The 15,418-nt window shown below is 41.6% G+C and overlaps 1 protein-coding gene across 3 annotated transcripts in view; it reads left to right on the top strand.

The window, feature by feature from the left end:
* RBM6 (RNA binding motif protein 6) overlaps positions 1-15,418 on the top strand; it is a 109,372-nt gene that overhangs the window by 79,474 nt on the left and 14,480 nt on the right. For 2 of the 3 annotated variants that reach the window (XM_059076790.2, XM_067044162.1), the window contains 2 exons: positions 7,294-7,368; positions 13,549-13,609. In XM_059076790.2, the coding sequence (XP_058932773.1) occupies positions 7,294-7,368; positions 13,549-13,609 (136 nt within the window). Of the gene's footprint in view, positions 1-6,190; positions 6,358-7,293; positions 7,369-13,548; positions 13,610-15,418 lie in introns of all 3 variants that reach the window. The other variant, XM_067044161.1, reaches the window with a different exon arrangement.

Genomic DNA, 15,418 nt, shown 5'->3' with positions numbered 1-15,418 from the left:
TTAGCAAGAGGTGGGTTGTGTCCTCTTAGGAAATGACAGATAAACTGGTCAGGCAGTAAACAGTGTTATTAAGGAACATTTTAGAAAACATGTTTGTTGTGCTTTTGTCTGGACAAGAAAAGATATCAAGATAAGTAGCCACCCAGAGGGCAGTGTCTTCTTGCTCCTCAATATTTTTTTTAACATCTTTATTGGAGTATAATTGCTTTACAAGTGAATCAGCTATACATATACATATATCCTCATATCTCCTCCCTCTTGTGTCTCCCTCCCACCCTCCCTATCACACCCCTCTAGGTGGTCACAGAGCAGGGAGCTGATCTCCCTGTGCTATGCGGCAGCTTCCCACTAGCTATTTACATTTGGTAGTGTATATATGTCCATGCCACTCTCTCACTTCGTCCCAGCTTACCCTTCTCCCTCCCCATATCCTCAAGTCCATTCTCTACATCTGCGTCTTTATTCCTGTCTTGCCCGTAGGTTCTTCATAACCAATTTTTTTTTGGTTCCATTTATACGTGTTAGTATACAGTATTTGTTTTTCTCTTTCTGACTTTCTTCACTCTGTATGACAGACTCTAGGTCCATCTACCTCCCTGCAAATAACTCAATTTCATTTCTTTTTATGGCTGAGTAATATTCCATTGTATATATATGTGTCACATCTTCTTTATCCATTCATCTGTCAGTGGACACTTAGGTTGCTTCCATGTCCTGGCTATTGTAAATAGAGCTGCAGTGAACACTGTGGTACCTGACTCTTTTTGAATTGTGGTTTTCTCAGAGTATATGCCCAGTAGTGGGATTGCTGGGTCGTATGGTTGTTCTGTTTTTGCTCCTCAGTATTAATTGGACCCTCAAGTGCTATTCTGTTTCTGGTGGAGTTTCCATCAGGGCCTCACCTCCTGGTTGCTCAGAGGGCAACTCAGCTTCTGTTGGGTGAAAGGCCATTCTAAGCAGAGGGTACACGGCAGTCAGTGGACCAAGCTAGAGTTGTTGTCAGTGGACCAAGCTAGAGTCGTCACAGAGCATTCTGTGTACTTCCTTCAGGATTTTTGGCCTCTACTTCCCTCCTTCCTTCCTTTCCTTTTTTCTTTCTGTCTCATTCTGGTTTTGGCATTTGGGGATACTGAGTTTTACAAGATGTTTGAACTGTAACATATCCTTGTACCAGAAGGAATGAGCCTAGCTGCTTTGCAAAAGAGTTCTATAAAAACTACCCTTTTATACTGAGGGGAATGACATATGGTCAGCCCTCCATATGCACAGGTTCTGCATCTGCAGATATAGAAGGCCAGCTATACTACACCATTTTATTTTATTTTATTTTATTTTTGTATAAATTTATTTATTTATGGCTGCATTCGGTCTTCATTGCTGCACACGGGCTTTTCTCTAGTTGCAGCGAGCGGGGGCTCCTCTTCCTTGTGGTGCACGGGCTTATTGCTATAGCTTCTCTTGTTGCGGAGAATGGGCTCTAGGTGCACGGGCTTCAGTAGTTGTGGTTCGCGGGCTCTAGAGCGCAAACTCAGTAGTTGTGGCTCACGGGCTTAGTTGCTCTGCAGCATGTGGGATCTTCCTGGACCAGGTCTCAAACCCCTGTCTCCTGCATTGGCAGGCGGATTCTTAACCACTGCGCCACCAGGGAAGCTCTACTACACCATTTTAGATGAGACTTCAGCATCCCTGGATTTTGATATCCATGGGGGTCCTGGAACCAATCTCCCACAGTTACCAAGAGATACGTCTGTTTTAAACCTGTTATTTTGTTCCTCTTGCTTTAGTCTTTCAGCAGGTCCATTTGATTGTTGTTGGTGTTGAAATTCCTGGTAGTGTACTTACTAGCAGCCCTCTTTGTCTTAGACACAGCACCTAAAGTAATTGTAGGTGATTTAAGAACATAAAGAGCACCTTGAGCAGGCCAGTTGGAGGATTGGCAATGCTATCAAGAAACAGTCTTTATGGCAGTCTCTCTAAAAACTCCCTGTGGGGCCATTGCCTGTGAATTTCTTTAGACTTACCTTGTGCACCATTTCATCAGAAACCACCTCTTTTTTTTTTTTTGGCTGCATTGGGTCTTTGTTGCTGCATGCAGACTTTCTCTAGTTGTGGTGAGCAAGGCCTACTCTTCATTGTGGTGCACAGGCTTTTCATTTCGGTGGCTTCTCTTGTGTAGCATGGGCTCTAGGCGCGCGTGCTTCAATAGTTGCAGCGCGTGGGCTCACTAGTTGTGCCACGCGGGCTTCAGTAGAGAAGCCACCTCTTTGGTGTGGCAAGTATTATGAGTTGGCTGACACCCTGGAAGTTTAAAAACAAAGAAAAGCAATATGGTGAAAAGAAAACCTGACATTCAGTCCTGTATAAGTTGCTAACTAGCTCTATAATCTTGGGCAGGGTGCTCCATGTATCTCAGCCATACTTTCCCATATGGAAATAGGTATTATATATGTCCTATTGTGAGGATTTATCAAGATGACATTTGTGAAGAATGCTTTTATAAACTAATTGCTTTGTGAATAAAGATTACTATCTCTGATAGACAGTACCAGTTCTCAGCCACCAGTAACTTGATTCTCCCATCCTGTGTTTGGAAGAAGCACAAATCTACAAAGAGGGCTTGCTCATTTTTCAGCGTGAGTTGTATTCACAAGGCTCACATACTTTCCCCCTGCCTTTGATCCTGTCTGTCTCCCTCTCTCTCCATACTTGAATGGGGTGATCTTTTATGTCACCCAGCAATCATATTCTCAATACAGAGTATAACTGTTACTGTGCTAGTGGGAGATCTTCAGAAAAGATGCAAAGCTGCTGGCCAGAAACGTTCTTTCCTTTCCATTTTCTCTTGTACCTCCCCAGTACCTTAAGAATCCTTGAGCTTGGTTATAAACCAGCTGGAAGTTACGATAGAGTCTCAATTCTCTGACCCAAGTCCTTTTCACAGGTTAAGAGTCACAAAATGGAGTTATGAAGTCTCCAAGTGCAGCAGGTGATAAGGGAAATGGAAATGTGAATGTTGAATTTAGCAGCCCTCAGACCCAGAATATGCAACTCTCTAGTGTCCCTGAGATGGAGAGTAAGGACTTGCTTTGCTGTTCAGGAGTGTGATTATCTCTCGCTGCTTGCAGCTTCTTCACATTAAGACCCTTTGAAATATACTTAGGGACGCATATATGTAACTTTGTCAAGTGAGAGCTTTGGGCTTGGGAGGATTCTAGCAGGTTTTAATCTAATTTACGCCTAATCTAATACGACTAAGAAAGGGGGTGTCTTTGGTTTTACTTTCAAATATATGGTGGTACATCTTTAGAAGCCAGATGTGGTTAATCAGACTTGTCTTCATGGTACCTTTGCTTCAAGTGGCTTAATAAATAACCCAATAATTCAAATGATGAATAAAAATTCTAGTGTGTGAAGGTGGTGTGTAATAGACAATTAAAAGTGGTCAACCAAAAAGTTATGAAATCATCCTACCCACTTATTAATCCAACTCTTCACAGGTTGTTTCCCTTGGAGACACTGGCATATTTTTTTTTTTTTTTTTTTTTTGACGTTACACGGGCCTCACTGCTGCGGCCTCTCGTGTTGTGGAGCACAGGCTCTGGACGTGCAGGCTCAGCGGCCATGGCTCACGGGCCCAGCCGCTCCGCGGCACGCGGGATCCTCCCGGACCGGGGCACGAACCCATGTCTCCTGCATTGGCAGGCGGACTCTCAACCACTGTGCCACCAGGGAAGCCCCATATCTTTACTCTATGAAATCTGAACAAAAGACCTAGCAGGAATGGGGAGGAGTACAGTATAAGTCACGCCTGTGCTTGGTACATCTGGGCAGCCTCTGTATGATAACACCTGGGGAATCAAATCATAAATCAACCTGATTGTTCTCATTCGAGTTTTTTGTGTCTGTTTATTTTTTTTTTTTAGAATTTTTTTAAAAACATATTTATTTGTTTTGGGGCTGCATCGGGTCTTAGTTGCAGTACGTGAGATTCTCCACTGCAGCACGCAGGCTCCTCGTTGTGGGGCGTGGGCTTCTCTCTAGTTGTGGTGCATGGGCTCAGTAGTTGTGGGGCGTGGGCTTAGTTGCCCCGAGGCAGTGGGATTTTAGTTCCCCCCACTGGGGATCGAACCTGTGTCCCCTGCATTGGAAGGCAGATTCTTAACCACTGGACCACCAGGGAAGTCCCTTGTCTGTTTATTCTTATGAAAACAATTTGCTCCTAGGCTTCCCTGGTGGCGCAGTGGTTAAGAATCCGCCTGCCAATGCAGGAGACATGGGTTCGAGCCCTGGTCTGGGAGGATCCCACATGCAGCAGAGCAGCTAAGCCTGTGCGCCACAACTACTGAGCCTGCTCTCTAGAGCCTTCGAGCCACAGCTACTGAAGCCTGCGTGCCTAGAGCCCGTGCTCCACAACAAGAGAGGCCACCGCAATAAGAAGACCCCACACAGCTATAAATAAATAAATAAATAAATTTATAAAAAATCAGTTGGCTCTGTTCTTCAATAGTGATGGGTTTAACAACCATTTTGTATTCTTTAGCAGTGGTATCTGGTAGCCTCATGTCTAACCATGTGCAGATTGAAAAGAAAGGGCCGCCTTAGTTGTAGGGGACTCTGAGGAATAAGAAATTAGTGGTTAGGACTCTGCACTTCCGTTGCAGGGGGTACGGGTTCAATCCCTGGTCCAGGAACTAGGATCCCGAAAACCTCGTGGTGCTGCCAAAAAGAAAAAAATCATGCATGCCTTTGTAACACATGAATTGAAGGTAACCTTCTCAAATTGATATTCTGTGAGTACTCCTAGCAGGGGGAGTTCCCTAGCCTCGACAGAAAGTTATCAACGGCTTCTGGAACATCATATTTGTTATCTGATAAGTATAACGTGCTCCTTGCCTTAGGAATTCCTGAGTCTACTGATGCCTCCAAGTGGTGCAGTCAGAATTTGCAGTTGACTGCAATTCACAGTAGTGCCTTGTTCTGATGGCACTGTTCACTGTTCAAATGGCAACCCACATGTTTTATGGACTGGGTGTACAGGTATACACGACAGCAGTACCTTCCTCTAGAGCCACTGTGTGCTAAAGCACTCCAGTCTTCCAGGGATAGTTGGATCCATTCAGTCTTTTTTTCATTCCATAACTGCTTATTAAGCTCCTTTTCTGTACCAAGTACTGGGCTTGATACTGATAATAAAAGACCAGCAAGATTTAGCCTGGTTGATCAGATTTGGCCCAGCATTTGAAAACTAACACCAAATGCTGTGATAAAGATACAGGTTCTGACATGCAGTGACCATTCCCTTATGAAAGCTTAGTCTTTCAGTAGATTGAAATGGGGTGTGAAGTATTATCACCTGACAAGCAAGTAAGATGAAGTGAGTAACTAATCTGATGAATGAGTGACTAGTCCTTTTCTAGCACTTAGGGCTCAAAATACAGGTATTGAGCCCTAACTATATCCCGTGCTAAGCACTTGACATGTATTAATTTACTTAATCTTCATAACCACCTTATGAAATAGGTACTGTTATTCCTACTTTACAAATGAGGAAACTGAAGCTCAGAGAAGTTAAGGACCTTGCTGAAGGTCATGGAGTGGAGGCAGGATACAAGTTTAGGGAACCTGACCCAGAGTCCATATTCTTAAATGACATGATACACTGCCTCTGGGTGGAAGGGTATCATCTTGACCAACCTCCTGTATAGGTAGAGCTTGGCAGAGTGACCCTGACCCTCCCTGTCTGCAGAGCTTTTTCTCTTTCCTGGATTGGCTCCTAGAGCAGATTACCTATCCCTAAGAGTGAGCAGGAGTTGCCAAATGCAACAGGCAGTTCCTTATCTACAGCCCCAGAAGTGAATCTGCCTCTGCCTTTCACCAGCTGGGTAACCTTGCCTCTCTGAGCATGTTTCATCATCTGTAAAATGGAGATAATGATCATGGTATCATTTAGGGGTTAAATGAGATAACATACTTAACAGTTTCTGGCTCTGAGTAAGCACTTAAAAAATGTTAGCAAATTTTTATTATCATTGTCCTCTAGCCTTGAGAACAAACCATGAAACAGTTTCTCAGAGACCAGATTCTAGCAGTTAGGTAGGTGGGCAGGTTTTTTTTTTTGTTTTGTTTTGTTTTCACAAGACAATAATTTTATTCTATGTATTTCTCTTGACTCTTTTGGTGTGAAAAGCAGAGAGGTAAAGCATTATTTGACAGATGTATGGATTCAAGCAAGAAACTGAGGTCCAATTGCAAAGAAATGCCTTGTATAACTCAGAGCCCTGTCTGAGGAGACACAGAGGACCCTAGAGGGCGGAGAATGAACACAGCGCAGGGGCTAGTTCCAGAGTCGCATCCTCGGTTAGTTCACTTGCAAGTGTGGGTGAGGGTCCCTTTCAGTAGGCAGAGATTTTTTTTTCCTCTGCTCTAACACGTATCTGCTGTCTAGTGTTTATTAAACAAAATTTATTTTTTTCTTGATGTGAAAGAATTCGTGTCTTGTCCAAAATGCAGAGGCAAAGGAGCTCTGTAACTGCAGGCTTGTTGAACCCCTTTTCTCACCTGTTCTGGTGCCAGGCTTTCCCAAAGTGCTTATTTGCCAATGGTTGCTCCTCAGTTCTCATGGCCAGCTCACTCTGAAGGCTCCAAGCCACAGTGATGCTGCTGCCACCACCGCCACCACCACCACTGCTGCCACCACCAGCCATTTAGTTTCCTGCTCTAAGGATGTGACCTGCCATGAAGCTTTCACATTCCTCTTTTCTTCCTGTCTTCGGTGTTGTACCTCTTTCTTTTGGTGCTTTTGCCATGCAGCAGTATTGCAAAAAAAGTTTTCAGGCACCAAAGTTAAGAGCCCTTACTACCTCGCCAAGGGGATTTGAGTTAGCCATGGAAAAGAAGATAATTAAGAGGGCTCCTGTGCCTCTGTGCTTCAGAAGGAAAGAGTTTGCTTCCTGACAGTGTGCTAGCTCCCTAGCCAGGTGGGGGACGTGCTGGGACTACATGACCTCTGGAGGAGTAGACTGGGCCTAGCCTGCCCAAAGACAGCGCCCCAACCAACAGGAGCCAAGGCTGAAGACTGATTTCACCTTCTCCCACTCCCTTTCCCTAAGCTTAAGCTTGCTCTGCCACACTGTCCCAAGTCTGTGGCTTATAACAGCCATTTCCTTTTGCCGATGAATAAGCCCACTCTTTGTAAAATGTTTCAATTTAGGGACTGGAAAGGCTCTCTGTGCTTTCCTGTCTCTTTGTTTCTCTAAAGGTTAATGTTGATGGCTTCTGTCTTTGTCTTTACAGGGAACTCTAATGATCCATGACAAAGAAGTCACCCTTGAGTATGTACCAAGCCTGGATTTTTGGTACTGCAAACGGGTAAGTGCCAAGAATTCCTCTCCTTAGAAGTAAGGATCCAGCATCACAGCTTCTCCATGTCTACAGGAATGCTGCCTGGTTTCGTATGCATTGCCAAGGGCAAAGCTCTTCTTTCTTGGTTCACTTCAGATGAGCTGGAGGTCAGGGCAAGATCATCTATATCTGTTTCCCAGCTACTGCCTGTGGCCATAGAGGGTTCTGGGCCTGTAGTTGGAGACCTTTTCCCAAGGACACACGCCATGCTTTCTGTTGATTACGAACTGAAAGAAAAACAGTCCCTTGACTTACAACCTCTCCCCAGTTACCCTTCCTGGGGTAAAGAGGATTTATTAATGTTTGGGATGATGTATATAAAAAGGCTGGTCCTGTGAGAGGTACACATTTTTTTTGGATATTCAGGAGTTTCCAAGGATAGAGAACTTTAGGTACCATGGTATTTTTCCTCTGTTCAACTTCATATTCTTGAATGGCATATATAAAGATTTTAGGCTATACTCTTTTTAGAAGTCCAGTTTGATTGCAGATGAGCATGAAAATATATTTTGTCATTTTTCATTGCTACTATTTAGTTTCAAAAATAAGTTTGAAAAATCTATATAAAGTTTCTGAACCAAGATTCATTAAAAGTGTTGTAGAACTTGATAAAGTTAAGTAAAAGCTTTAGCTTTACATTTTGGAATACAATTTGGATAGCAGTGATTGTCATTGACCAAAGTATTCATAGTTCATGCATGTAGTACCTTAAGCTGTCAATTTAGGAAAACATTTAACTATTTTTTAAAAGGTGATGAAATACACATAACATTAAATTTACCATTTTAACCATTTTAAAGCATATAATTCAGTAGCCTTAAGTACATTCACAATGAAGTGCAGTCATCAACACTATGTCATTCTAGAACTTTTTCATCGCCCTAAAAGGAAACCCCATATCTGTTAAACAGTCTCTCCCCATTCCCCTTTCCCTCAGTTTCTGGAAACCACTATTACTATTCTGTTTTTTATCTCTATGAACGTGCCTATTCTGAACATTTCATGTAAGTAGAACCATGTATTATGTGACCTTTTGTGTCTGCCTTCTTTCACTTAGCATGTTTTCAAGGTTCATCCATGCTATAGTGTGTATCAGTACTTCATTTATTTTTATGGCTGAATAATATTATATGGATATACCACATCTTGTTTATCTGTTCATCAGTTGATGGACATTTGAGTTGTTTCTACTTCTTGGCTATTGAGAGTAAGACTGCTATGAATATTCATGTGCAAGTTTTTCTTTGAAAACCAGTTTTCAGTTCTTTTGGAACTGCCCAGGAGTAGAATTGTTGGGTCATATGGTACTTTTCATTTTTTAACTCTTTGAGGAACCAATAAACTGTTTTCCACAGACAACAGCTGCACCATTTTGCATTCCCTCCAGCAGTGTCTGAGGGTTCCAATTTCTCCACATCTTTGCCAATATTTGTTATATTCCTTTTTTTTTTTTTTTTGATAGTAGCCATCAAACTATTTCACAGCCGCCAGCGGGTGTGAAATAGTATCTCATCATCATGATTATGATAATGATTTGCATTCCCCTAATGATGTTGAGCATCTTTTCTTGTGTTTGTAGCCACTAGTATATCTTCTTTGGAAAAATGTTTATTCAAGTCCATTTTTGATTAGGTTGTCTTTTTTTTTTTTTTTCTTGGAGTATAGTTGATTTACAATGTTGTGTTAGTTTCAGGTGTACAGGAAAGTGAATCAGTTATACATATACTTATATCCACTCTTTTTTAGATTCTTTTCCCATATAGGCCATTACAGAGTATTGAGTAGAGTTCCCTGTGCTATACAGTGTAGGTCCTTATTAGTTAATCTATTTTATATATAGTAATGTGTGTATGTCAATCCCAGTCTTCCAATATATCCCTCCCCTCTGTCTTCTTGTTTAAGTTGTAAGAATTCTTGGGAATTCCCTGGTGGTCCAGTGGTTAGGACTTGGCGCTTTGACTACAGTGGCAATCCTTGGTTGGGGAACTAAGATCCCACAAGCTGTGTGTTGTGGCCAAAAAAAAAGAAAGAAAGAAAAAAAGAAAAAAAAGAAAGAAAGAAAGAAAAAGTTGTAAGAGTTCTTTATATATTCTGGATGTTTATCTCTTATCAGATATGTGATTTGCAAATATTTTCTCCCATTCTCTGTGTTGTGTTTCACTTGCTTGATAGAGTCCTTTGATACACAAGGTTTTAATTTTGATAAAGTCCAATTCATCTATTTTTTTTCTTTTTTTAAAAAAATTATTTATATATTTATTTATTGGGGGCTGTGTTGGGTCTTCGTTGCTGTGCGCGGGCTTTCTCTAGTTGCAGTGAGCAGGGGCTGCTCTTCATTGGGGTGCGCGGACTTCTCATTGCGGTGGCTTCTCTTGTTACAGAGCGTGGGCTTCAGTAGTTGTGTCTCACAGGCTCTAGAGCACAGACTCAGTAGTTGTGGTGCACGGGCTTAGGTGCTCCACAGCATGTGGGATCTTCCTGGACCAGGGCTCAAACCTGTGTCTCCTGCATTGGCAGGCGGATTCTTAACCACTACGCCACCAGGGAAGCCCCTATTTTTTTTATTTTATTGCTTGTCGTTTGGTGTCATGAAACCATTGCCAAAGCCGAGGTCTTGAAGACTTATCCATATGTTTTCTTCTAAGAAATTTATAGTTTTGGCTTTTATATTTAGATCTTTGGTCTATTTTGAGTTAATTTTTGTTCCGGGTATGAAGTAAGGGTCCAGTTTCATTCTTTGGAATGTGGATATTCAGTTTTCCCAGCACCATTTGTTGAATTAACAATTATTTCCCCGTTGAATGGTTTTGGTACTCTTGTTGGAAATCATTTGACCATAGATGTATAGGTTTATTTCTATAGACTCAGTTTTATTCTGTTGATCTATATTTTTATCCTTATGCCAGTACCACACTGTTTTTTGTTTTTGTTTTTTTGGCTATGTTGGGTCTTCATTGCTGGTCATGGGCCCATGCCAGTTGTGGTGAGCAGGGGCACTCTTCGCTGTGGTGCGGTGGCTTCTTCTGTTGCAGCACACAGGCTCTAGTCATGCGGGCCTCAGCAGCTGCAGCATGTGGGCTCGGTAGTTGTGGCTCATGAAGTTTCAGTGGTTGTGGCTCGTGAGAGCTCAGTAGTTGTGGCGCACGGGCCCAGCTGCTCCACGGCATGTGGGATCTTCCCGGACCAGGGCTCGAACCCACGTCCCCCGCATTGGCAGGCAGATTATTAACCACTGCACCACCAGGGAAGCCCACTACACTTTTTTTTTTTTAAACATCTTTATTGGAGTATAATTGCTTTACAATGGTGTGTTAGTTTCTGCTTTATAACAAAGTGAATCAGTTATACATATACATATGTTCCCATATCTCTTCCCTCCTGCGTCTCCCTCCCTCCCACCCTCCCTATCCCACCCCTCTAGGTGGTCAGAAAGCACCAAGCTGATCTCCCTGTGCTATGCAGCTGCGTCCCACTAGCTATCTAAAATATTTTACATTTCCACCACACTGTTTTGATTACTGTAACTCTTTAGTAAGTTTTGCAGTTGGGAAGTGTGAGTCCTTCGATTTTTTTCTTCTTTTTCAAAATTGTTTTGGCTACTCAGGGTCCCTTGCAATTTCATATACATTTGAGGATCTGCTTTTCCATTTCTGCAAAAAAGGCCAATAGAATTTTGAGAACATTTTGCATTTTAATAGTGATTGCCTCTACGTCTTGGAATTATGAGTGATTTTCCCCTGTCTCTTAAACTTTCCATTATTAGCTATAATGCACACGTATTGTTTATTTTATAATCAGAGATGGAGGGAGCTAGCATTAAAGGGAAAGTTTTGAACTCTGTTTTCTGTTAACCAGCAGAAAAAAATGTTAATATCTGACATCAGAATTATATAGCTGTTGCCAAGGCTGTTGCTTGAAAGAACAGAATAGCTTGGTTAAATTGTTCCCTAAAATGGCAGGCCACTTGTTCAGCTGTTTCAGAGGTACTTTGTAATTTCTGTGCTTTTCTGGAAGAGTTGAGGTGCCAACCCTGCATATGTGATCTTTGGCCTGATGTGAAATGCACTGACTTTTAAAAAAATTCATAGCACTATTACTCATAATAACCAAAAAGTAGAAACAACCCAAATGCCCATCAACTGATGAATGGATAAACAAAATGTGGTATAGCCATACAATGGAATGCTATTTAGCAGTCAAAAGGAATGAAGTATTGATAGGTGCTACAACATGAATGAACTGGGAAAAAAACTATGCCAGACGCAAAAGATTAATTCTATAGGACTGGGGGTGAGAATGGGAGATAACTCCAACAGGTTTCTTTTTGGGATGAAAAAAATGTTCTAAAGTTAGATTATGGTGATGATTGTATTATAGATATGCTAGAAATCATTGAATTGGAGACTTAAAACTGATGAATTTTATGGTATTTAAATTATACCTACTCAGGTTAGGATCCTGATTCCCCCACTTACAGCTCTGCTGTACAGTCATCCAATGGTATCTGTGGGGGATTGATTCCAAGACCACCTGCTGACATCAAAATCCACAGATGCTCAAGTCTCTTATATAAAATGATGTAGTATTTGCACATAACCTAGGCACATCCTCTCATGTACTTTAAATGGTCTCTAGATTACTTATAGTAGATAATACAATGTAAATGCTATGTAAATAGCTGCTGGCATGTGGCAAATTCAAGTTTTGTTTTTTGGAATTTTCTGGAATTTTTTTTCCCCAAATATATTTGATCTGTAGTTGGTTAATCTGCAGATGTGGAACCTGTGGATATTGAGGGCCAACTGTAATAACAAATAGCCCTCAAATCCTAGTGACTTACATTTGCAAACATATTCTTCATTCACATTACATGTCCAGGGGCTGTGGGCAGTTGCTACAGTTCGGCTTCATGGCCGCTCAGTCTGGCACCCAGGTGGAAGGAGTTAGTCCCACATCAGAACTCCTGGCCAAAGGAAAGAACAGGACGCTCATCTACACAAGTATTGGCTCCTAAAGCTTCTGCCAGACCTGTGTAGATCACGTTCACTCATGCACCGTTGACCAAAGCAAGACATGTGGCAAGGCTGACAATGAAGTCACTCACCCTACAGGGAGGCAACACAGTCACCTGACAATGGGCAGGGCTGTGTGTATGATCTGCTTACAGAGAAGGGAACAATAAAGTAATTGACTTTAATCACCTTGCTCAAGTGACTTAACCTCTCGAGGCCTCAGTTTCAGTATCTACAAATTGGGGAGATAATAGTTGTCTGGATCAGTAAGTGACCACATGTAAAGTAAAGTAAGCCCAGTACATGCTGTGTACTGTTTAATCATTAGCTGCTGCTGCTTTTATTATGATTCTCTCCTCCTCCATTTGGTATTCTTTTACTCAACCTACAAGGCCCTCCTCATATAGAATCCTTTTCATGGTTCCTGCTCTTTTGGTTTCTTACCAGTCAACTCTGCCCTTCTAACACTCTGAGCTCAGTGGCAAAAGTTCAGGTTTGGGGCTGTGTTTGGGGTTGGGCTATGATAGACTTGCCTTTTTGTTCATAGGTTCAGATAAGAACTTCATTCACAATGCAAAGTGTCTCTTCCCTTGTTCTAGGGTAGTGAATGTAACTTTTCCTTTTAACATCCTCAGAATAGCTGCCAGAGACACTACTTAGGGATCTTCCTCCTCCTTCCATGCCCTTTTTAAAATCAGTGTTTGAGAAAGGAATTGATCACTGGATTCTTCTCAGTTCCAGCCAAGCCTGAATAGGGTTGTCATAACCAGTTCAGGATCAAATTTTGGATGCAGACTGAGTGGTAACAGCTTTAGGGCAGTATATCCTATAAACCACTTAATAGTCCAGTTTTCTTAGTCAAATTTACTTCCTGTAGAAATCCTTGTCCAGAGCAAAAGCATTTGGGGCTGCTCCAAGGTCCATATACCTGTTAGAGGCAGCTCTCAAACAGCAGCTCATCAGAGTCTGTGTCAGCTCTGATGAGTGGAAGACATCAGACTGATTAGGTTTTAAGGTGATCTGGGATATGGCTTATTTCTTTCATTTTTCGGCAGTTGTTGCTGTGTTGGATATAAGTAAGATTTTAAAAAAATTTTTTTTTGGTCAATTTGAATTCTTTTCCTTTCCCTTGTAGTGTAAAGCCAGCACTGGTGGACACCGATCTTCATGTTCATTCTGCAAGTGCCCAAGGGAAGGTGAGTGGTGGTAGAGATGGAGGTGGTAGTTTTTATTTTGTGCACTGAGCAAAACAAATTTCATGCTTTCCTTGGCTTCAAAGAGTGATCATCCCTAAATACAAGATGATCTGTAAAGCTCTTAAAAGTGCAATGTGATAGCTAACTTCGTGTGACCTGTTAGTAAATAGTTTTGGATCTCGGAGTTCTGCCAGGGGAATGAGATGGGATATGGGCTCCTTACCCATAACCCAGCTGACCAGAGGTCAGTAGTATTGTTACTCAGAATACATTTAAGGATATTAAATTGAGAAAGAGTCTACATGGCATTAGTCCATGTGGACACCCCACCCACCCTACCCCAGCTTCTTTGAAGTTATTGGGAATAATTTGCTATTGTTATTATTTTCTCATTTACGTTCTAAACATTTGAGGATCTTCAACACAAAAACATTTGTTAAAGTAACAGTAAAAATATAAACAATAGACAATAATCAGGATTGAGGGTATGTGTTATTTTTATAGAGTAATAAACCTAACAGCTTCTCAGTAACTTGGTTTTAAAGTTAATTTCTCCTGAGAACCTATAGGTAAATAACCTTGAAGAGTCTGTCAAAGGCATCTGTAACAATAGTCCTATAACAATGACTGTATGTGCCTCTTTCTGATATTATCCTGTAAGGAAAGCTAGTGCATGACCATAAAATACAGTTCAGTGCTGGGATCCTGTTAGTCTTCTGAAAGATCTGTTTGTTCCAAGGTTAGAACTTAGCATGCTTACAAAGAATTCCTTAGCTGGGCTTTTGGCCTATAGTGGAGATTCTACTCTATAGTGAGGGCTGTGAAGCAGGTGTTCTGAAAATCTTTGGGGAAGGCTCTGCATGCTCTAGAGACCAAACCAGCATGTGGGAAGGTGAGTAAATAACTTCCCCGTGGACAGGTTGGAGATTTTAGCTTGTTTTATTACTTCAATTAGGCAAAATTGTGCTTTTTCCCTCAAGAAAGACTTCTTTCTCAGTCTACTCTAACGAATGAACAGATGGTTTATAAAAACCCTTGAGCACCATACCACTAAGATGGCTGAAACAACTTTAACATGGAAACACACATAGCAAGTATCCATTGGTCACCTGTCACTGCTGTTAAGTAATCTCTACACTGCTCCCATAGAATGTCTCTTTGAGCCTCATGACTTCCTCTAAGAATGAATTGCAGAAATACCTCCAATTAACTGGACAAATTATCCTGCTTTAGAAAGAGATTTGAAATGAATCATTTATATTTTGAAGGACATTTGCCCATTGTAATTATTTGCATATAAATGAGCTGTGTGCAGGTAGGTCTCTTAGCTTCGCCGGAGAATAGGGTGTCTGGTCTTACAGAATTTGAGCAGCTATCTTAGTACCGTAACACTGGAAGAAGCAAGGCCCCTAGCCATACACGTTTGAGATAAGTGTTTGTAGCAAACTTCTAGCAAGGGCCATATCTTTGGTAATTTTGTCCCCAGATCTGTTCTATCATTGGTTATAATAGTAAAGTTCAGGGTCTCATGAAAGATTTAAATGTTGGGGAAGTGATAGAAAACTCGTAAGATTAAACTTTTTAAATACTGGGTAGTTTCTTCTGTTAACTATTTTATATGCTGTCTTATTAGCCATGCTTAAAGTCTGTCAGAGGACTTTTTTGTTGGTATTTCTTTGACTTTTAAAACTATTCCAGGGAATTCCCTGGCGGTCCAGTGGTTAGGACTTGGTGCTTTCACTGCTGTGGCACAGGTTCAGTCCCTCGTTGGGGAACTAAGATCTCGCATGCCACGTGGTGCAGCCAAAC

The sequence above is a fragment of the Kogia breviceps genome, chromosome 10, assembly GCF_026419965.1.
Source record: "Kogia breviceps isolate mKogBre1 chromosome 10, mKogBre1 haplotype 1, whole genome shotgun sequence".
NCBI lineage: Eukaryota > Metazoa > Chordata > Mammalia > Artiodactyla > Physeteridae > Kogia > Kogia breviceps.
This window is presented reverse-complemented; position numbering and strand designations above follow the sequence as displayed.